General features: G+C 43.4%; 1 protein-coding gene, 1 long non-coding RNA gene and 1 other non-coding gene across 5 annotated transcripts; 2 read left to right on the top strand and 1 right to left on the bottom strand.

Annotated features, from left to right (window-relative positions):
* The first annotated feature begins 1,420 nt into the window (after positions 1-1,420).
* On the top strand, positions 1,421-11,589 carry LOC119872591. Its single transcript, XR_005362511.1, has 3 exons — positions 1,421-1,621; positions 10,613-10,751; positions 11,450-11,589. It is a non-coding gene; the product is annotated as an uncharacterized LOC119872591 (long non-coding RNA).
* Positions 10,530-10,636, bottom strand: LOC119872779. Its single transcript, XR_005362795.1, has one exon. It is a non-coding gene; the product is annotated as a U6 spliceosomal RNA (small nuclear RNA).
* Positions 11,590-13,677: 2,088 nt separating the features above from the next.
* C7H18orf21 (chromosome 7 C18orf21 homolog) lies at positions 13,678-21,310 on the top strand. Of its 3 annotated transcripts, XM_038543497.1 has the most exons (5): positions 13,691-13,913; positions 14,025-14,047; positions 17,262-17,461; positions 18,805-19,001; positions 21,111-21,310. In XM_038543497.1, the coding sequence occupies exons 1-5, from the start codon at positions 13,837-13,839 to the stop codon at positions 21,262-21,264; spliced, it is 651 nt and encodes a 216-aa protein (XP_038399425.1). In that variant the 5' UTR covers positions 13,691-13,836; the 3' UTR covers positions 21,265-21,310. The 3 variants fall into 3 exon arrangements, 2 of the variants coding, with proteins under 2 accessions (XP_038399426.1, XP_038399425.1); XM_038543498.1 differs by lacking the exon at positions 18,805-19,001 and having other exon boundaries at positions 13,678-13,913; XR_005362509.1 differs by lacking the exon at positions 14,025-14,047 and having other exon boundaries at positions 13,755-13,913; positions 21,111-21,297.
* Positions 21,311-23,496: the final 2,186 nt, after the last annotated feature.

Raw genomic sequence — 23,496 nt, 5'->3', positions numbered from 1 at the left:
TAATAGTTTAGTGACAAGTACCTTGCCTCTAAAGCACTAGGAGGCAATCCCTGAGAGTTTATGAGAAAGTGTTAAGAGGCTCCTCATATAAACACTGCCTAAGAAAAATACTTCTAATGTCTTTCGGCCAAAACTAAGCCTGAGTGCCTGTTCTGAACTCCTCACCATTTAGGAAGAAATAGTATGCAAAGTTCCAACAGTATCACCATATCCTCCCGCCCCTCATTTCTCATTTCCCATTCAATCAACAACTCCCTCTCAACAGCCTCTCCAATAACTGAGGTTTTATTGCCATGTCTGATTCATGGATACGTAACCTGCCTTTTCTCCCCCTTTCAAATTTTTTAAAACATCAAACAAATAGGCAAGTTTTATAACACAAGACTAGGACTTAGAAAAAAAAAATGATATAACTAGGAAAAACCCTAGGACTAACCAACTAGAAAAGTGTGAAGACCATTTAGGTATTACAGGCCTATGGGCACACAGAGGTAAGTCTGCAATAACAAATATCCCCTCAGCCCTCAAATACCAGAGTAGCAGAAAGGGCAGCATCCAAACATAATACGGATCTTTTGAAAAGCAGCTGAACTCGACTCTGTTATTTTCATGTAGAGCTTGGCAAATGTTTTATTTGACTTTTTTTTTTTTAAGATTTTATTTATTCATGAGAGACAGAGAGAGGCAGAGACATAGGCAGAGGGAGAAGCAGGCTCCCTGAAGGGAGCTGGATGTGGGACTCGATCCCAGGACCCTGGGATCAAGCCAAAGGCAGACACTCAACCACTGAGCCACCCAGTCCCTTATTTGACTTTTGTATATATTTCAAGGTATTGGAATATTTTATATTCTCATCTACTTTAAACTAGCAGTTAGCTACCTAAAACAAATGGACACGTTCCTGAAATACATTTAAATATAGATTTCTGCTGCCATAGGCAATATTGAGAAAAATTTGTTGTGCTGTGTTGTAACACTTTGATCCTAAAGCCTAATTATTTACACTGAATGCTTTTCTAGAGATTCCACTTTGAATGTTCATCAAGGTATAGAAAAACAGAGCACTTGGCAATTTGTGTACCAATCCAATTACATGTTTATACCTTATCATTTGATACTCTGTCAAAAGAAAACTTGTTGCCTACATGTTGCACCCGTTTCTATACCTCCCGTGGTAACTTTAAAATCCCAGCGATAACCCATGTACATTCTCCAGCAGAGACCTCCTCTGACTCCAGTGATCTGTTGGGGGTCATGTTCCCCCCCAACCCGTGGCAACGCTGCTGTTCACCTGCACGCCCCACCGAGCTATGGGATCCACTAGGTTGTTTTCAGGCGGTCTGGTTTGGTTGTGTTTTGCTTTAACTTCCCATATGTGTGCTTCTCATCTTTCTGTTTTTTGCTTTCCGCTTCCGATCTCTCACTGCTTCAGCATCCACTGACTTTCGATCCTAAAACAACCCTAAAGTGGTGGCTGTTTCTTCCCGTCTGCAGCTCATGATTTACCCACGCAGCCACTTAAAACTCGGAGGCACAGACCCTCGCTGTACCACCGGTTACAAAATCATAAGCAGCTTCGCCTCGGTCCGCAGGGGAAGGATGAGTGCCCGGCGCCACTAAGGTAACCACTCAGCCGCCTCTCCCATACACATCCTCTCGTCTGCACGGCTTGTGTTTAAGACTAAAATACTATGAACCGCTTAGGGGAGGGTCCTTCCCGGTCTCCCGACCCCAGCCCCGGGAGCCGCAACCGAGCCCAGGCCCGGGTCCCGAATCGCCAGCCGCCTCGCGCTCGCCGCTTCAACCCATTTTGCCCCCCCGACCGCTCGAGTCCCAGCAGCCGACTCCGACCGAGGCGCCGCGGTGGTGCGCGCGGGCTCACCTGCACGCGCCGCGGGGCCGGGCGCGGACTCACCTGGATCACTCAGACCCGGGCGCGGGCTCACCTGGGCTCCGCGGGCCGCGCGGCCGCACCTGGGTTCGCGTCCCGCCCGCGCTGCCGCGGCCGCTCTGGAGGCGGCTCCGCGCTGCTGCAGCCCCTGCCCGCAGGGTCGCCAGGGAGGTGCAGCCAACTTGTCCGTGTGCCTCGAAAAGAGACGGCTGCAGGGAACAGGTACACCCTATTTCGCGGGGTCTTGGCGTTCTCGGGGATCCCCTCGAAGCCAGTGCCCTGCGTACACTGACCGAGACCTCCCCGGCACTCTTCCCTCTTCCTTTGGTTAGGGAATTGGCGGCGAGGCGCGGGGATCCTTCGGAAACAGAAAACTAATCTTTCCCCCTGCTGGTGATTGTGCGGGACTGCATATGGTGCGACAAACCTGCCACCCTGGTTCCTTCTGCTGCTAAGGTTGGGTCCTTCCCACCTCCCACCTCCAGCAAAAGTTCTCTAATTTACCTTTTATTCATTTGTAAAGTGCCATACTAAGAAAAGACAACTCAGTGTTAGCCTTCAGATTAATGAGAAAAATTAACACTTTGCACAAACTAATTTTTAACAATTTTTCTTCTTTTTTTAAAAAAAGATTTTATTTATTCAATCATGAGAGACATAGAGAGGCAGAGACACAGGCAGAGGGAGATGGAAAAGCAGGCTCCCCTCAGGGAGCCCGATGTGGGACTCAACCCAGGCACTCCAGGATGACGCCCTGAACGAAAGGCAGCCACCCAACCACTGAGCCACCCAGGTGCCCCTTAACAATTTATTTCTAAAGAAAATTGCAAACGTTGGGATCCCCGGGTGGCTCAGCGGTTTAGTGCCTACCTTCAGCCCAGGGCGTGATCCTGGAGTCCTGGGATCGAGTCCCACATCAGGCTCCCTGCATGGAGCCTGCTTCTCCCTCTGCCTGTCTCTCAGGAATAAATAAATAAAATCTTAAAAAAGAAAAGAAAAGAAAATTGCAAACGTCAAAGTAGGCAGAAGAGTATAATGAGGTCCCAGCTTTTGGAAACGGCAAACTAAGCTTCCTGCAGATGATGATTATAAAAGCTGAGCAAAACAGTTAAAGCAGTATTTGAAGGCCTTGGAGATTGACCAAAAGAAGGCAGAAACTGGATGGAGGGCAAACTTGAAAGATGAACAGAAATTGTTGAGATTTGCGAGTTTGTGGCTTTTTACCTGAGGGCAACTCCCAAGCCAGAGCTGCTCCAACTGCAGAGAGCCGGATTGGCCAGAAGGGGACAGAGAACAGTTTGAGGCCAGTAGGAGAACTGGAAAGTTAGATTCCTGGGAGGAATCCGTGCAGAGGATGAACCCCAAAATATGTGCTGTATTGGTTTTCCATTACTGCCATAGCAAATTACTACAAGCTTAATGGCTTAAAACAACACAGATCCGTTCTGGAGGTCAGACCTCCTGAACAGGTCTCACTAGACCAAAGTCAACATATTGACAGGCTATGTTTCTTTGCAGAGGCTGGAGGGGAGAATCCATTTTCTGCTCACTCATGTTGTTGAGGGAATTTAGTTCTTTGAGGTCTATGACTGAGTGTCCTGCCTTCTTGCTGGCTGTCAGCAGAGGGTCAGTCCCAGCTCCCCCTGGGCAAGGCTACATTCCATGACTTGAGGCTTCCTTCCTCCCTCCATCTTCAAAGGTTATAACTTTGGGTTGAGTCCTTTTCATGCTTCAAATCTGTCCTCCTTTTTCTTGTGTCTCCTATCTCTCACCCACCTGGGAAAAGTTCTTTGCTTTTAAGAACCATGTGTTTAGGGGATCCCTGGGTGGTTCAGTGGTTTGGCGCCTGCCTTAGGCCCAGGGCATGATCCTGGGGTGCCAGGATCAAGTCCCACATCGGGCTCCCTGCATAGAGCCTGCTTCTCCCTCTGCCTGCCTCTCTCTCTCTCTCTCTCTCATGAATCAATAAATAAAATCTTAAAAAAAAAAAAAAGAATCATGTGTTTAGATTAGGTCCACCCAGATTATCCAGAATAATCCTTACATTTTTTAAAAAAGGTTTTATTCATTTATTCATGAGAGACATAGAGAGAGAGGCAGAGACACAGGCAAAGGGAGAAGCAGGCTCCCTACAGGGAGCGTGATGTGGGACTCCATCCCGGCACCCCAGGATCACACCCTGAGCTGAAGGCAGACGCTCAACCACTGAGACATCCAGGTGTCCCTAATCTCCCCATTTTAAGGTCAGTAAGCTTAATCACATGTGCAAAATCCCTCTTGCCATGTACAACACCACACTCACAGACAAGTTCTGGTGATTAGGACATAGACATCTTCAGGGGAACATTATGCTGCCTACCAGAGTCTGCCCTCTGCCTCAAAGATGTCACATCCTGATATCAGTAAGTACATTATATACACTACATGGGCCAATTCAATGATAGATATTGTACAAAGACACAAATAGGTTGAAAGTAAAAGGATAGAAAGAGTTGTACCAGGCAGAGAGAAAAAATAAGAAATCTGAAGTAACCAACAAACATATGAAAAGATGTTCAACATCACTAATCAGAAATGCAAATCTAAACCACAGTGAGATACCATTTCATATCCATCAAGACACTCCCTACTAAACAAACAAGCCAGGCAGTAACAAGTATTGGTGAGGATGGGGTGAAACCAGAATGCTTCTGTGAGGGTGGCAGGACTAAGTGGTATGCAGCCACTTTGGAAAATAGTATGGAGATGCCTCAAAAAGTTAAAAATAGAATTACCATACAATCCAGCAATCCCACTTCTGAGTATTTATCTGAAAGTTTTTAAAGCAAAAAAAAAAAAAAAAATTGCCTACCCATGTCCATCACAGCAGTCTTCAAAGTAGCCAAGAAGTGGAAACAACCCAAATGTCCATTGACCGGTGAACAGATGAGGAAGAAGATCTGGTATATTACATACAAGGGAATATTATGCTGCCTTTATTTATTTACTTATTTATTATAAGGATTTTATTTGTTTGAGAGACAGAAAGAGCATGAGCAGAGGCAGACTCCCCACTGAGTAGGGAGCCCAACACAGGGCTCCATCCCAGGACCCCCAGATCATAACCTGAGCCAAAGGCAGATGCTTAACTGACTGAACCACCCAGGCACCCCATGCGGACTTTAAAAGGAACAAAACCCTGTCACATGCTACAACCTGGTTAAACCTCAAGGACATTATGCTAATTGAAATCAGCTAGTCACAAAAGGACAAAATCAGTACGATTCCACGAATATGAAGTATCTAAAGTAGTCAAAATCATAGAAATAGAACATAGAAACATGGTTTCCAAGGAGAATGAGGAGGGTCAACTACTGTTGAAGGCTATGGAGTCTCAGTTTAACAATATGAAACAGTTCTAAAGATCTGTAGCAGAACAGTGTGGGGATACTTAATACTACCAACCTATGCACTTAAACACGGTTAAGATGGTGAATTTAATATTCTATGTTGTTTACTTCAACTTAAAAACAAGGAATCTGAAGCGACTCTATTAATGTTTGACAAAATAGACTTTAAGGGAGAACACTATTAGAGATAAAGTGGGAAATTTCACAATGATAAAGGGGCCAATGCATCAGGGAAACATGACAATGAAAGTAATTTATGCACCTAATATCAGAGCCTCAAAATATCTTAAGAAAAACTAATAGAACTAAGGGGAAAAATAAGCAAGCCCAAAATCACAGCGAAAGATTTTAAGACCCTGCTCTTGATAATATATAGAACAAGTAAACACAGAAAAACCAATTAAATATCTAAAAAAACACTCTAGTTCAGGGATTGGTGAACTATGGTCTGTGGGCCAAATCCCATGAATAAAGTTTTACTCGGAAACAGCCAGTCTCACTTGTTTATGTATTGTGGATGGCTGCCTGTGGCTGCTTTCATAGAATTGAGCAGATACAACAGAGACCACATGGCTTGCAAAGCCTCTGATACTTACTATCACACCCTTTGTGGGAAGCTTGCTAACTCTACTCATTTCAGGAGTGTGACTGCCTGTTTGGTGCAGCAGTTGTACAATAGCTGCTTTAAATTTAAGTCTTTGTCAGGTAATTCCAACACCTCTGTCAACTTCACTATTGGTGTCTGTTGTTTTTTTCCATGTAAATTGAGATATTTCTTGGTTTTTCATATGCCAAGTAATTTTTAAAATTTATTTATTTATTTATTTATTTATTTATTTATTTATTTATTTAAGAGCGCTCAATCAGGGGAAGCAGAGGCAGAGGGAGAAGCAGACTCCCCGCTGAGCAGGAAGCCCAATATGGGGCTCCATCCCAGGACCCTGGGATTATGACCTGAGCTGAAGGCACATGCTTAGCTGACTGAGCCACCTGGGCGCCCCCGGTCCTTATGGGTCCCTTGTGAGTCTTTTTAAAGTCCTATGGAGAATGTTCTTATTTTTGTTTTAGGCAATAGACCTACTTAGGTTCACACTACGATAGAAGTTCAACGTGCCTTCTGTGAGTTGTGCTTCAGATTTAAGTTGTTTCTTTTTTTGTAAAGATTTTGTTTATTTATTCATGAGAGACAGAGAGAGAGAGAGAGAGAGAGAGAGGCACAGACACAGGCAGAGGGAGAAGCAGGCTCCATGCAGGGAGCCCAACATGGGACTCGATCCCGGGTCAACAGGATCACACCCTGGGCCCTAAACCGCTGAGCCACCCAGGAGGCCCTTAAGTTCAGTGTCTAAAGCCTTTGCATTGCTATTTGAATAGACCTTGTATATGTGCTGCCAAAACAAGCACATGCATAGATCCTGAATAGGTACTGCTCAGTGGTCATTTGGAACCTGATTGATGGTTTGTTAGTTCTGTTCTCAAAGTCACTGGTACACTGATCAGACCCATGTGTGCACAGCTAAATAGTGAGCTCCTAAATTCTCACACAATTTGATGGGATTTTCCTAATAAAGTGAAGAAAGAGGGACACCTGGGTGACTCAGCGGTTAAGCGTCTGCCTTTGGCTCAGGGCATGATCCCAGGATCCGGGATCGAGTCCTACGTCAGGCTCCCTGCATCGAGTCTGCTTCTCCCTCTGCCTGCGTCTCTGCCTCTCTCTGTGTGTGTCTCTCACCGTTTCTCTCAGTGTTACATGTTTCCAGCTACTCAGCCAGAACTCAAAAGCTTCCCCTGGATCTCTCCCTACACACTTCCCACTTCCCACTTCGGGGCTTCAGGCTGCATTGCATTCAGGCCAGCTGATATCAAAGGAACAATAATGGTAAACTCACCTCCAGTTCATTGGCACTTGAAGTCTTCCTTTCTGTTTAGCATGCTAGTATGTACGCTTCTGTCTTCCTATAGGTGCTCTATGCATTCTGCCCAGGTTTTATGATTACAGTCAGTGGGAGAGACAAGAGGGAGTGTGCTTACTCCATTCTTATCCAGAACAAGGACCCCAATAAGAGATTAAAGAGGGGATATCAATACAGATCTTACAGACATGAAAAAGATAATAACAGAATATTACAAATAATTTTATGCCAAAAAAGTTGACAGTTTAGATAACATAGATAGATGGCTTCAAAACACAATTTACCAAATCTAACACAAAAAGAAATAGAATAGCTTTAGATTTATTAAACAAATTGAATTTGTTATCAAAAACCCTCCCAGAGGGATCCCTGGGTGGCGCAGCGGTTTAGCGCCTGCCTTTGGCCCAGGGCGCAATCCTGGAGACCCGGGATCGAATCCCACGTGGGGCTCCCGGTGCATGGAGCCTGCTTCTCCCTCTGCCTATGTCTCTGCCTCTCTCTTCCTCTCTCTCTCTCTCTCTCTGTGACTATCATAAATAAATAAAAATTAAAAAAAAAAAACCGGGATCCCTGGGTGGCGCAGCGGTTTGGCGCCTGCCTTTGGCCCAGGGCGTGATCCTGGAGACCCGGGATCGAATCCCACATCGGGCTCCCGGTGCATGGAGCCTGCTTCTCCCTCTGCCTGTGTCTCTGCCTCTCTCTCTCTCTCTCTATGTGACTATCATAAATAAATAAAATTTTAAAAAAATAAAAAAATAAAAAAAAAAAACCCTCCCAGAACATCCCAGCCCAAAATGGTTTCACCAGTGAATTCTATCAAACATTTAAGGAAGAAATAATAGCAATCTTACAAAAAATTCAGGGGGCACCTGCGTGACTCAATTGGTTAAGTGTCCAGTTCTTGATTTCAGCTCAGGTCAGGATCTCAGGGTCCTGAGATAGAGCTCAGTGGGGAGTCTGTTTGGATTCTTTCTCTCTACTTCCCTCTGCCCCTCCCCCGAGCACTCTCTCCCTCTCTCTTTCTCTCTCTCTAAATCCTTTTTAAAAACAAGGATAAAGTCATGCTTTTATTTGTTTAAAAAAAGATTTCATTTATTTATTCATGAACAACAGAGAGATAGAGGCAGAGACACAGGCAGAGGGAGAAGCAGGCTCCACGCAAGGAGTCTGACACGGGACTCAATCCCAGATCCCGGGATCAAGCCCTGAGCCGAAGGCAGACATGCAATGCTGAACTACCCAGGCATCCCTAAAGCCATGTTTTTCAACTTGTTGTGTGAGACCAGCATATCTCTGACACTAAACCTTACATGACATAAATACGAAAAACATTCATAAAATATAAGTGAGTTGGGGCACTTGGCTGGCTCAAAGGAGGATGACACTCTTGATCTTGGGGTCACAGGTTCGAGTGCCACATTGAGTGTAGAGACTACTTAAATAAAATTTTAAGCAAATAAAAAATATGTAAGTGAATCAAATCCAACAATACACAAATGCATCAGGAGAAAGTGGGTTTTATCCCAGGAATACAGAGTTGGTATGACAAAATCAGTGTAACCCACTATATTTAGGTAATAAAGGAAAAAAACCATATCTCAAACGATACGAAAAAGCATTTGACAAAATTCAACATCCCAACTCACTGCTAACAATTGTTAACTCATAGCCAATCTAGTTTTATTTTCAACCCCTTCAACTTCCTTTCCTTCCACTATGATTTTGTAGCAAATCTTTATTGAACCCCTGCTCTGTGCCAGGCCCTGGGCTGGGGTCCATGTATGGGGTAGCTAACAAGTCTTGCTGCCATACGTTCACATTCAGGAGGGGAACAGGTAAACAGTGAGTGAATAATAATTTCAGATAGTCAATAATAAACACCAATTATGGCAGAGAGTTACTGGATGGGCAAGGGTGTGTGTTGGGGGGGGGGAGTTTTTTATTCTAGTAGCCCGAGGAAGGCCTCATGAGGGGTGATATTTGAACTGATACTGGAATTATGAGGAAAAGGAGCCATGGGAAGGATACTCCCTCAAAGCAGAGAATAGCAAAGACTCTGCGGTAGATCTGAGCAGGATATGTTGAGGGTCAGAGGACAGTGTAGCAGGGCCATTGTGAGGGTGGGCAGGTAAGACAAGGAGAGATCTAAAGTGGGGCAGCAACCAGCCATGCAGGGATCTGCATGGTGATGGTGGTCCAGGTGCAATGAGGAGCCTGGAAACCCTTAGCAAGGACACTCCTTGTCCCAAAAAATGATTTACACTTTAACAAGGCCACTTTGCCCTGTGAAGAAGGGCAGGAAGGAGGGAGGAAGCAGGCAAGAGAGGATGCAGGAAAAGAATATCGGGGGCTGGGCAGCCCAGGTGGCTCAGCAGTTTAGCGCAGCATTCAGCCCAGGGTGTGACCCTGGAGACCTGGAATCAAGTCCCACATCAGGCTCCCTGCATGGAGCCTGCTTCTCCCTCTGTCTGTGTCTCTGTGCTTCTCTCTCTCTCTCTCTGTCTCATAAATAAATAAATAAAATCTTTAAAAAAAAAGTATCGGGGGCTATGGCAGGGGTGCAGGCAAAAGGAGAAGGTGGCCAAGGTATGCAGAATTAGGGACCCCATCTCCCTCCTGGTGGGGAGCTGGCACCCCAGGGTGGACTGGCTGCAAAGGGTGGGCAGAGGAAGCCCCAATGGCACTTGGTGAGGCTGAGACAGAGGAAGATTGGGTGGCTGGGCAGGTTGGTGGGGGAAATCAAGAGTGCCATCTGGGCCACACCGCGTCTGAGAAGACAAGTTGCAACGCAAGCAGAGATGCTGGGGAGGCATCTGGATAGAGGAGTGTGGTGCTCAGAGGCGAGAGAACTGAAGGAAAGTGTGCTGGGGGGCAGGGGAAGTAGGCGTGCATGCAGCACATCTCTCCTCTTTTCTGCTGTTTTGGTTAGCAAAGCGGATAAAGAATCCAGAAACAGATGCAACTATGTTAAAAAGCTTATCTGTGATAAATCGGCATTTTACCTATGCAATGGGGTTATGAGGATTGTATGAGTTACAAAGTAAGATGCTTAGAAAAGTACCTGGCACATATTCAGTGTTCATTACATTTTTTAAAACTTAATTCCATTGGCAAAAGAGTAATTTACCTAGTAAGAGATATCCATATAACTTGCTAACCATCTGGAAAAATGTGTCAGTTAGATGCTCTACCTTATACTTAAGTAAAAATACATTTCATATTGATTAATGATGTACATGGAAGAAATCAAACTAGAAAAGCATGAGAAAAACATTTGGATGAATAGTTAGTTGTCTAGTCTTGGCATAAATGAGGCTTTTAAATTTTATTATTATTTATCTTTTTTAATGCTTCACAAATTTGCATGTCATCCTGGCACAGGGGCCATGCTAATCTGCTCTGTATCCTTCCAATTTTAGTATACATGCTGCTGAAGCAAGCACTACATGAGGCTTTTTAAAAGCTACACAGGAAACCCCGACCCAATAATGAAAAACGTTTGACTACATGCAAAATCCTGTATGGCAAAAATGCTGTAAACCATGCCAAAGATAAGAGGTAAGAAAGTATTGCATTATATATGACAAGCAGAGGAGGAAAAATTTCCCCAAAACACAAAGACCTCCTAGAAACTAATAACCCAAAAGAATATTTGTCTTTACAGGAGAAAATGCAAAGCATCAAGGAACATATGAAAAGAGACTTTATCTCATTAGTACTTAGGTAAACCAATGGCTTAACCAGTTTGACCCAGCTTTCTCAGATATTGATACTGGGAATGCAAATTGCTACAACCTGTTTTGGATGATCTGGCAAATAAAAATGTGCATATCATTCTGCTCTATAGTTTTTTTAGGAATTCAGACAAAAAAAATAAAATAAAAAATACCAGTACATATACATTTTGCTGTTACAAAAATGTATGTACCTACCTGGAAAGATGTCTATGGTTAAGAAAAAGGCAAGTTATGTAGTAAGGGAATAACTTTCTATTTTCGGTTTACCTTTTTCATATATGTTTTGGCTTTTTAGTGTGGGGGGAGCAGTGAGAGGGGATTTTTTACACACTCATCCATTTACTTATATGTGGACATAGAGAAGATATGTAACTGCTAAATATTGATCAGTCAGAAAAGTAGGATGGAAAGGTGAGAAGAGCAGATGTAATAAATTCTCTTTTGAAAAATTAAAATATGTCTATACAGATGTAAATGTGTATTTTCTCTTTACAAACTTCTGTTGTCATTTTGATGTAGACAGGCCAGGTCCAAGGACTACGAGGAGGCCCCACAAGACCAGCCAAGAGGATCCTTGGCTTTGTGCAGGAAAGAAATCGGAACTGGGAGGTAAAAGCAGTTTATTGAATAGTGTAAATAACAGAGTATAGCAGGCAGAGTGTCTGGGAGACTCGGAAAGGAAATGAGAGTCAGTCTCTTCATCCCTTGGGGTTAAGGGTTCATACTGGAAAGGGGTACATGGTACATGTTCCTTCAGGAATCCAGGGTACTGTCAAATTCAAAGGTGAGTGACAGGTGAATAACAGATAATATTTCATAAATCATCGAAGGTGGGGGTATTGCTGCCAGTGTTGGGTGAAATTTGTTCAAAGCTAATGTCCTGGAACATGTTTGAGATTCAGTTCTTCTTAGACGTTAACAGGTATTTGGATGCCTAGGACAACACTCAAAGAATGATTAACTTTCTTGTCACACTCTTCGAGTGGGAACATAGCTTCTTTGGTTTATTCAAATGCAGGGTGAAATACAGAATATGAGCAAATGGGGTCTTGCAGAAAACAGCAGAAATTCAACCTTTCTAAAAATGGAATCCTTTCAGTTTCCCTATCTCAATTTGAGTCCTTTTGGATATCAAAAATGAAGGATAAATAATGGTCTAGTCTCTGGTATATATACATGTATATATATACATATGTGTGTAGATAGATAGATATATATATCTATCTACACACATATATATAATCACTCAACTGACTGAGCCACTCAGGCACCCCCAGAACATATTTTTTGAAACTCTAACAACTCAACAACAAAAGGCAAACAACCGAGTTTTAAAATGGGCAAAGGACTTCAATAGACATTTCTCCAAGAAAATATACAAGTTGTCAACAAACACGTGAAAGGATGCTCAACACCATTATTCATTGGGAAATGCAAATCAAAACCACAAGGAGAGGCCAGTTCATACTCACTAAGAATGGTTAGAATTAAAAAAAAAAAATTACAAAATAGGGGATCCCTGGGTGGCGCAGCGGTTTGGTGCCTGCCTTTGGCCCAGGGTGTGATCCTGGGAGACCCTGGATCGAATCCCACGTCGGGCTCCCGTCGGGCTCCCGGTGCATGGAGCCTGTTTCTCCCTCTGCCTGTGTCTCTGCCTCTCTCTCTCTCCCTCTCTCTGTGTGACTATCATAAATAAATAAAAATTTATTTAAAAAAATTACAAAATAAAACAAAAGTAGAAAATGAGAGTTGGGGAAGATGTGAGGAAATTAGAATACTGCTAAACATGGAATTACCATATGACCCAGCATTCACTTTTAGGTGTTTATCCAAAAAAAAAAAAAAAAAAACAAACAAACTCACAACACAGGGGTTCTGGGATCGAGTCCCACGTCGGGCTCCCTGCATGGAGCCTGCTTCTCCCTCTGCCTGTGTCTCTGCCTCTCTCTCTCTCTCTCATGAATAAATAAATAAAATTTAAAAACAAAACAAAACAGAAAACAGATTGTGCATATTGCACAACAGCCAGAAGGTAGAAACAACCCAAATGTCCATCATGGATGAATGGATAAACAACACTTGGTATACATATAATGTAATATTCAATCATAAAAGGGAACGAAGTTCTGACATAAGCTACGAGGTGGAAGAACCTCAAAACCATCACACACTACGTGGAAGACGCCAGACACGAGAGATCATGCCTACGAATGACTCTCTTTACAAGAAACGTCCCGAATAAGCCCATACAGCCAGAAAGCGGGCTCGGGGTGGCCGGGGGCTGGGAGCGGAGGAGAACCGGGAGGGGGTTTCCGACAGGGCGACAGAAAGGTTTCCAAACTCGGTAACAGCAGGGTTTGCCAACACTGAAAACGCACTCCCGCTGCGGGCGAGGCGAGGCGAGGAGAGGAGGAAGCCGGCTGGTGCTGCCCCGAGGGCAGTCTGGCCTGGTCCCCTCCCAGGCTCGCGGCCCCGCGGACCACGGCGGCCTCCCGCGGGCCGCACACCGCCGCCCGGCCCAGACCGATTCCCCGGATGGAGAATCTACAAGGCGACGCGACGGGGGAGGAAGTGACGACAGGAGCGCCACAGGGGACGCTCAGGAGCGAGCGAGAGGCGGACGCAACATCCCACGCGCCGACGTCGCCACCGGGACCTGAAGCACGATGCTCCGCGCAGGCGCAGGTCTGCGGCGCATCGGCGCGGGCCCTGGGGGCGGGGCCTGGGGCTGGGGGCGGGAGACCGTGGGCCTGCGCGCCTGCGCGCCGGGCGGGGAGCGAGGGACGCCGGAACTCTTCAGCCACCGGCGCCAGTTTCCGGAGGGAGCGCGGATTCCGAAGTCAAGGTCCGGCTGGCTGCGAACCCGGCTTCCGGAGGTTGCTCGTGTCGTGGGGGCGGCGGTGACAATGAGGCAGAAGCACTACCTTGAGGCTGCGGCTCGGCAACTGCACGACAGCTGCCCGGGCCAGGCCCGGTATCTCCTGTAAGAGCGGGGCGGGATGCGGGGCGGGATGCGGGGCGGGATGCGGGGCGGGCGTCAGGGGCGGCACGGCGGGGTCTTCTGCTCCCTCACCGGTCTCCTCCTCCTTTGCAGCTGGGCCTACAGCTCGTCGCACGGTAGGGAGAACGTCCGTCGGTTGTGGGTCGGTCTGTCGTCGCCCCGCTGCCCCAGCTCCGCGCGGCGCTCAGGATGACCCAGAAGGGAAACCTCGTCGACCCACTGCCCTCATAACCGCCCCTCCCGCCCTCCCAGAGCCTTCTGTTAGTGAAAACTCCAAATTCCTTAGACCTCCTTTCTAGTTACACTCCCTTCCCTGGTGACGGTTGTTCATCCAGTGCCCTAGCTTTTAAATTCTCTATACTGAGGACTTCCAAATGTATGCGCCCAACCAAGACTTCTCCCGCTTCTACACTCCTATCCAGATGCCTTCTTGATGACTTTTTTTTTTTATTTTAAGATTTTGTTTACTTATTTGAGAGACACAGATAGCATCAGAGAGCACAGGTGGGGAGGAGAGGGAGAAGCAGGCTCTCCGCTGAGCAGGGAGACCGATGCGGGGCTGGATCCCAGGAGCCTGGGATCAGGACCTGAGCACCCCCCCAGGCGCCCCGTTGACACCTTTTTAATGTCTCTTAGGCCAGAAGTGGAGCTTTACCCCCCCCAACACAGTCTTCCTCCTCCAGTTCTTCCAAATTCAGTAAATGGTAATTCTGTCCTTGGAGTTAATTCAGCCCTCAAACCCTGGGGCCATTCCTGGCGTCCTAAAAGTCGTCTTCCCCAAGCCAATGCCAGCAAATCGTGCCGGCTTTGAAATACGTTCTGAACCTGGCATCTTCTCACCGATCTATTTTACCACCCTGGACCAAGTTAATAGCAGGATTGTGGGGCAGCAGCTCTCAGCATTTCTACATCCATTCTCAATTGAGCAGCCAAAGTGAGTGCAGGAGAAACCTAAGCTTGATCATGTCACTTCTCTGCCACAAAGTCTCAAGTGACTTCCCAATTCAGAGTAAAAGTGAAAATCTTAGAAGGATTACAAGGCCCTACACCAAACGCCTGCATTACCTCGCCTGACTTCCTTTCTCCTTTTTGCTCACTCAACTACAAGCACTGTTAGGCCTCCTTGCTCTTTTGCAGCCTTCGCAGCTTCCCTTCCTTCCTTCTGCCTGGAACTCTTAGCTCACATATCTGTGTGGATTCCATCTTCATTTTCTTCTGCTTTCTACAGATGTTATTCCACAAAGCCTTCCCTGGTTACCTTATTTAAGACACAGTAGTTCCGGGCAGCCCGCCCGGGTGGCTCAGCGATTTAGCGTCGCCTTCGGCCCAGGACCTGATCCTGGGGATCCGGGATTGAGTCCCATGTTGGGCTCCCTGCTTGGAGCCTGCTTCTCCCTCTGCCTGTGTCTCTCATGAATAAATAAAATCTAAAAAAAAACAAAAAAACAAACTACAGCAGCTCCATTGCCACTCCTATTCAAATCTTTTTTTTTTTTTTTTTTTTTTAAGATTTTATTTGTTTATTCATGAGAGACACACAGAGAGAGGTAGGCTCCATGCAGGAAGCCTGATGTAGGACTGGATCCCGAGACTCCAGGATCACACCCTGGGTCGAAGGTGGCGCTAAACCACTGAGCCACCTGGGCTGCCCTTGAATCTTTTTTTCTTCCCAGCACACTACACATTTGTGTTGCTATATTTACTTTCTCTCTCTATGAGTTGTCCTTTATTCACTGTCCTGACTCTTGTGCCCAGAACTCTGCCTGGCACTTTCCAAATACTCAGTAAATGAATGAATGTAACATTTGAGGGATCCCTGGATGGCTCAGCGGTTTGGTGCCTGCCTTCGGCCCAGGGCATGATCCTGGAATCCTGGGAGCAAGTCCCACATTGAGCTCCCTGCATGGAGCCTGCTTCTCCCTCTGCCTGTGTCTCTGCCTCTCTCTCTCTGTCCCTCATGAATAAATAAATTTTTTTTAAAAATTGGCAGAGCTGAGTTACAAGCATGGTAGTTAGTTGTTGTATACTTAGCAGAGTGTTCACTAATAAGTATTTGTTGAATAAATCCATGGTGTGCCCACCTTCCTTTCCAGCTGCATCACACCCTCACCTTTCCCTAATAACCATGCTTTCTTTTTCACTGTACTTCTACCTGAAAGCCCTTTTTACCAGTAAGGGATGCCATCTCCAAGTACAGATACTTGGATTATTTGACCACCACTTCTTTGAAGTGTTTCTGGCCAGTCTATACAGAGTTTAATAGTTTCCAGGGCATTTTAATCATACTGTGTTACAGTTGTTACTGATCTTTTTTTGTTTGCTTAGGGCTCCCCTAGAATTTGAGTTATTTAAAGATAGCAGCTCGGGACACCTGGGTGGCTCAGTGGTTGAGCGTCTGCCTTTGGCCCAGGGCGTGATCCTGGGGTCCTGAGATCGAGTCCCGCATTGGGCTTCCTGCAGGCAGCCTGCTTCTCCCTCTGCTTATGTCTCTGTCTCTCTCGCTGTGTCTCTCATGGATAAATAAATCTTAAAAAAAAAACTCTTTATTTTTTTAAGATTTCATTTATTTATTGACACAGCACAAACAGGGGGAGTGGCAGGGAGAGTGAGAAGTAGGCTCCCTGCTGACCAAGATGTCTAATGCAGGGCTCAATCCCAGGACCCTGGGATCATGACGAGCTGAAGGCAGAAGCTTCCGCTGGCCGGGGCCAGGGTTCGGGCTGGGGCTCGGGCCGGGGCTGGGGATAATTAAAAAAAAAAAAAAAAAAAAAATGAAGGCAGAAGCTTAATGAACTGAGCCACCCAGGCACCCCAAGATAGCAGATCTTTTATTCCATATTTGACTCTTCAGCCTAGCATGGAAGATGATTGTCTTGATTGCATAAACATGCTGGGGCAAGTCTGTTGTCTTGTAACCTTGTACTGAGAGCTACCTGCAGAAAGTCTGGCCCACAAATCACAAAATTGTGCTAATTGTTTAAAAAAATCAGTATAATTTATTGATTTGTGATAAATATGTTTGTAAAATTGGTGAGATAGCTTTTTACTATCTACTATCTAACAAGTAACTATTACTTGTTACTATTACTTAGTAACAAGTAATGAGTAAGATAGCAAAGAGTGGGGACTTAACCTGTGGCTAAAGGAGTGAATGGATAGAATTAGTGTTTTGCAATATAAATTGTTGCAAATTTGTCTCATATTTTGAGTTTGCTTAAGGAGAATATTATATCTCCTCATACTAAATAGTATACTTTATCACTGAATATTGGCTATTTGAGATAAAATATTCTGATTTGCTGAATCATGAGTTTCATTTTATAATTTCAGATGATAACAGCACTTTTGAAGGAACATGTCCATACTGTTTCCAGTTTCTGGTTTTGGATAACTCTAGAGTGCGCCTCAAACCTAAGTCCAGACTAACACCCAAAATACAGAAACTTCTTAACCGAGAGGCAAGAAATTGTACACTCAGTTTTAAAGAAGCAAAAATTTTGAAAAAATACAGAGACTCCAAAGGTGTATTGGTAAGATTTCAATTCTTGTATGTATAAATAAACTAGAATTTTCTTTTACTTAAAATGAGGTTGATTAAGGATCAGGCTACATATTAACTCAGAGGTTTGTGATAATATATTTAGATTGTCAAAATATGTACATAATTTTTTTTCTGTTGATTGATGTTTCATCAGGAGTAAAGCTTATTTTTTTAAAGTTTTTTTTTTTTAATTTTTTAATTTATTTATGATAGTCACAGAGAGAGAGAGAGAGAGAGGCAGAGACACAGGCAGAGGGAGAAGCAGGCTCCATGCACCGGGAGCCCGACGTGGGATTCGATCCCGGGTCTCCAGGATCGCGCCCTGGGCCAAAGGCAGGCGCTAAACCGCTGTGCCACCCAGGGATCCCCTAAAGTTTTTGATTGAAGTATAGTTGACATATTAGTTTCAAGTTTACACACAGTGATTTGATAATTATATACATTATGAAATTCTGACCGTGATAAGTCAGCCTCTGGAATTAATGAAGTAAAGAGATGTGAGAATGTGAGAATTAATTTGATTGGTTTTAATTGATCTAAACATATATTTATAGAATCACTAAAGGTTTGAAGGGGTCACTTAAATTTTCAGTGATAATTTGCCATGTTTTATTGGAAAACAGCTTGGAGTTCTGCAACAAATGTTAAATGTCAACTGCTGTTAAAAAGAACATCCTTCCAGATGCTAATGGATATTAGTCACAGTCTCTTCCATTCTCCTGAAACAAGTCTTTATATTTCTTTGTTATCTTTAAAAAGGTGTTTTAGGAGGCACCTGGCTGGTTCAGTTGGTGGAGCATGTGACTCTTGGTCTTGGGGTCGAGTTCAAGCCCCTTATTGTGTGTACAGATTACTTAAAAATAAAACCTCTAAAAAATAAAATAAAATAAAATAAAACCTTTAAAATAAATTAAAAAATAAAAATGAAAATGTTAAAAAAATTTTTAAGATTTTATTTATTTATTCATGAGAGACACAGAGAGGCAGAGATTTATTAGGCAGGGGGAGAAACATGGGACTTGATCCCAAGACTCCCGGGATCGTGACCTGAGTCAAAAGCAGACACACAACCACACTGAGCCACCCAGGTGTCCTAAAAGGTTTTAAATTAAATACAAATGTTTAGTAACTTTTTATTGAAGATTTTCTCATTTTAAATTTGTATCTTGTCTGATTGCTGCTGTTGGTTTACAGACTCCCTGAGGGTAGCCTCTCTTACTTACCCAGTAGTACTTGGTGTAGTCCCTTACATACAGAAATTTAATGAACATGTAGTTTATTGGATTAAATTATAAGAGAAATCAGGCCCAATATTTCTTCTTTTTATGGTAGTTGACTACTTGTAAAACATGCAACAGAACAGTTAAACATCATGGTAAAAGTAGAAGCTTTCTCTCAGCACTGAAGAGCAGTCCTACCACTCCTACGAGTAAGCTCAGCCTGAAGACACCAGAGAGAAGGACTCCGAGTTCTGCAAAGCTGAGTCATATGTATGGTTCCAAAGGCAAGAGCCCTGCCTCGATATTCAGGTATCCCAATTTGTTAAGCTATTTGCATAGCTGGTGTGAACTCATTTGTTCTAATTTCCTTTGTTTAATATACACTCCCTAAATTTGCCACGCAGCTCAGGACTTGGCCCTTGGTTTTTCCTTCCATACCGTTTTCTTCTCTAATGTCCTATGCTCACGTATCTTTCATTCTCACGTCTGCTTATATTCCTGGTATATTCCTCTACTTCTCTTTCTCTGGGCCTGTTCCCAGCTGCTGCCAAATATATCCACTTTATTCCCCCAACATGTCCCCACAGCTGACTACTTAAAGCTGCTCATCCTCCTAGTGAACATGCCCTTGTAGACAGTCTGACCTGAAATGGTGAGTAAGACAGCTCCTACTCCCTTGGTCCTTGTCCAGTTAGTCACCAGTTTCTATCTGCCCTTCCTCCATGGGGTTTGCATCTGTTCTCCTTTTCTCCTCCTGCTGTGTTCAGTCTATATTCACCTTTTGCTGGGACTCCTACAGTAGTTTCCTGCTTCTAGTTTCAAACTCTGCTAGTCTGATAATTTCCCTAAAGCACCACTCCAATGAGAAGCCTTTAACACTTCACACCATAGCACGTAGAGCAAATGTTCCAGCATGGTTTCCCAGCCCTTCCTACCTGGTACCAGTGCATCTGCTTTCTTACTTTGCCTTGATTCATCCTATGTGTTAGCAAAACTGAAGTGAAGTAAACTCACAATTACATTCCTGCTCTAAACCTTTGTTCTTGGTATTTCCTCTGTCAGTAATTCCTGTGGAAATCTCACTGAATAGAAATTTGTCAGATGTTAATAAGTTTAACTATATGACCGAGCACTGAACTATTTTTGTAGTGCACAGTACTTATTCACTGTGATAGTAAATTTAGTTTCATAGAAACTGGGAAAGGAATTTTTGAATATTTTGTACCAAAAGAGAAACTGAGTCTGGTAATTTCTTCAACATAAATAGCAAAATGCAGCAAGGACTGAATTATCTGTTTACTGAGAGAGGGTGGTTTGTTTTTTGTTTGGTTGGGTTTTTTTCAGATTTTATTTATTTGAGAGAGAGCGTGCTGAGTGCACATGAGCAGGGGAGGGAGGGAGAAGCAGAATCCCCGCTGAGCCGGAGCCCAATGTGGGGCTAGATCCCAGGACTCTGAGATCATGACCTGAGCCAAAGGCAGATGCTTAACCCACTGAGCCACCCAGGTGCCCCTGAATTGAGTTTTTTATATTGGGTTGACATTTGTAAAATTGGATAAGAATTACAATTTCAAGTCAGTTTTTCTATATTTTGATTTAATTATTTTGATATTTGGCATGATAGGAATTCATAGAAGCTTCTACCTTATTGGATAAATGTAGATAAAAAGGAATATGGCATATTTAAAATAATTCACTTGCATTTAGGCCAGACTGCTTCTTAGATATATACAGGAGTGAGAAAGATAGTTCACATTTATCAGACAGATGGGGAATAGAAGAGGGATCAGACTGACAAACCCCAATAAAGTTTCACGGGTGTGAAACACAATTGGAGGGCATGAAATAGAAGGGAACAAAAATACACACACAGCAGCTGGGGAATCATTTATCCAACGAATATTTTTAGAAGGCCTCTTCTGTGCCTGGCACTGTTAAAAAGCAGTGGAATATACAGTTAGTTGTACAAAGTCTGCCCTTTGGAGCTTACATTGTAGGTGGGGAGATACAATGGAGTGGTACCTGCATGTGTAGATTGAAATTCTTCACTTTTGAGAAAGGAAGTGGTCTTGAGCTGTGAAGAAATATGTTTTTAAAATCCTTTGAATGGTTATGAATCTTGATGCCAGACTTAGAGCGAACTCAGACATGATGACACTTTACCTTTAGCATTCTTTGGGTGTGACAGAAACTTCCAGAACTACCCAGTATACCTCCTGAATGTTCCCTAAAGCCTATGTAGTGAGGAGACTTTTAACAAAATAAGAATGAATGCTGGGTCCAGCCACTGCTTGTTTATGGCCATAATACACAAATGTAGAAAAGGATTCTAGTAGCAATTATCTAGTCTAAACAGGAAAAGCACTTTTAAAACTTATTTATCAGTATACCTAAGTGTGGTTTTATGTTTGTTTTCAGGACACCTACATCTGGACAATCAACACCCACTTGCGCCTCAAAGAATATGAGCAAAAGAAAGAAACACCTTTCTCAACTAAAAATGTTACTTAGTCAAAGTGAATCCCAAAAGAACTCAAAGGTGGACTTCAGGAATTTCTTATTGTCTTTGTAAAAGATGGGCTGTGAAAATAAATGTTTAATGCAATTCTGAAACTAAAGTTAGCCCTAAAAACATCTTTCTTAAAATTTTTATTCATTAAGTACATGGAACAGCGGAGAACAGAAAGAACAAACTTTTCTGGGCATTTTTCAATATTTATGCAGAAAATACCTCATGAAAATGAATAACCAAAACCTGCCTACATCACAGGGTTGTTGTAAGAATCAAAAATATATGAAAGATATTCCAGTGAGAAGTTAGCCAGAAAGGTAAGGTACCATGACCAAAGGAATGTCATTTTCTTTCATAAGGACATTGAGACCTTTAGGAGAGGGCCTGTTCACTCCTTTCTAGGTGTCTTTGGCTTTATTGCTAATTCAGACAAAGAATCAAGTATGTGATCCTTGTTTTTCCTCAATCATCTGCATAACTATGTAAAAGCTGAACATTATTCCTATTTTGCATGCTGAAGTAAATATATGGAGCATTCTTAATTGTAAATCATTCAGATACCCCAAATTTCGTTTTTACAACTTTCTATTGTTCCAAGCAATATTTTATCATAAGTGGCATTTCATTTGCTCTGGTGAAGACTTATTTCTAGGTCTAAAATTTAGAGCAAAATATAACATAGTAACGATTTAGCTATGTTAAATCTTTCCTGGAATGCAGATATACTAAAATGATAGGTTAGGGTTGTATTCCACCTTTCTTTTAAAAATTCCTTAAATAAATAATTTAGATACTTTATAAACTGTTTCCAATCTCTCTGCTGTTTAAAAATTTAAAACTTCTCCCATTAGGGTTTGGCAAACTGTGAAAGGCCAAGGTTATTAACAAGTTGGTCTTGTAGTTAAATGAAGTGAAATTATACTAATAGTGTCAGCCTCAGAGAGGGATGGCAGGAGTCATCATTCTGAACTTTCTTTAGCCTGTGAGCCATAGGCTGAGGAGCTGGGCCTTCCCTCTGTGTCCAGAGCATCTAGCATAATCCTTTGGTCATGGTACCTTACCTTTCTGGCTAACTTCTCACTGGAATATTTGTTTCTCTTCTTGCTCTTTGGTTTGCTTATCACTCTCCTTGATCACTAATAGCTCTTTATAGTTCTTAGGACATACCATTTTCTCGCCAGCTTTGGGCCTTTGCATGGTTTTGCAGACTGCCCTCCACTCCAACCCCACTGCAATATGAAGGGCCACACTCTTATCAAAGTGCTGGTGACTCTGTAGTTTCCTGTTTCTGATTGTGTACCCAACTGCCTTTGAACTCTTTGCAGGACTGCATGATCTCATTTGAAGTGCCCCAGCACCATAGCGCAAGCAAGCTCAGCAAATCTCCCTAAGCCACTACATTTACATTTGAATTCCTTAGCCCACTTGTTACGCACCAGATTTAGAACTAAGGTCCTTTCAGCCACCTGACTGGGAAATGGATAAGAAGTACTAAAAGCAGGAACTTCTAGGTGGGAAGTTACTCATATATTACCTCAGTAATGTAAAATACCATGGATTCTTGACTTTCTTTTGTTTGGCAGAAGGGTCTATGAGCAACTTTAAAGAGAATATTCAAATACTGTGGACATAAAACTCAGAAGGTGGGAACCCTGGGTGGCGCAGCGGTTTAGCGCCTGCCTTTGGTCCAGAGCGCGATCCTGGAGACCCGGGATCGAATCCCATGTCAGGCTCCCGGTGCATGGAGCCTGCTTCTCCCTCTGCCTATGTCTCTGCCTCTCTCTCTCTCTCTGTGTGTGTGACTATCAGAAATAAATAAAAATTAAAAAAGAAAAAAACTCAGAAGGAAACCTAGAACCAAGTCTTCATAACCTTGGATTAAGCAGTGGTTTCTTAGCTATGACACCAAGAGTGCAAGCAACAAAAGAAAAAATAGATAAATGGGACTTCACAATTAAAAACTTGTGTGTTTTATATGAGAACAGCATGTAGAAAATGATGCATGGGAGAAACTGTTTGCAAATCACATATCTCTTAAGAGGCCTATGTCCAGAATTATAAAAAACTTAAATAATAAAAAGACAAAACATGAACAAAGATTCTGAGCAATTCCCCAAAGAAATAAATGGCCAACAAGCACATGAAAAGATGCTCAACATCTTACATCTAACATTAGTCATTAGGGACAGTAAATCAAAACAATGAGCTACCAGTCATACTGGGATGGATAAAATCACAAAGACAATAACAAGCATTGATGAGAATGTGGTGAAATTGGAACTCTCACACATT

Source organism: Canis lupus, chromosome 7, assembly GCF_011100685.1.
Source record: "Canis lupus familiaris isolate Mischka breed German Shepherd chromosome 7, alternate assembly UU_Cfam_GSD_1.0, whole genome shotgun sequence".
NCBI lineage: Eukaryota > Metazoa > Chordata > Mammalia > Carnivora > Canidae > Canis > Canis lupus.
This window is presented reverse-complemented; position numbering and strand designations above follow the sequence as displayed.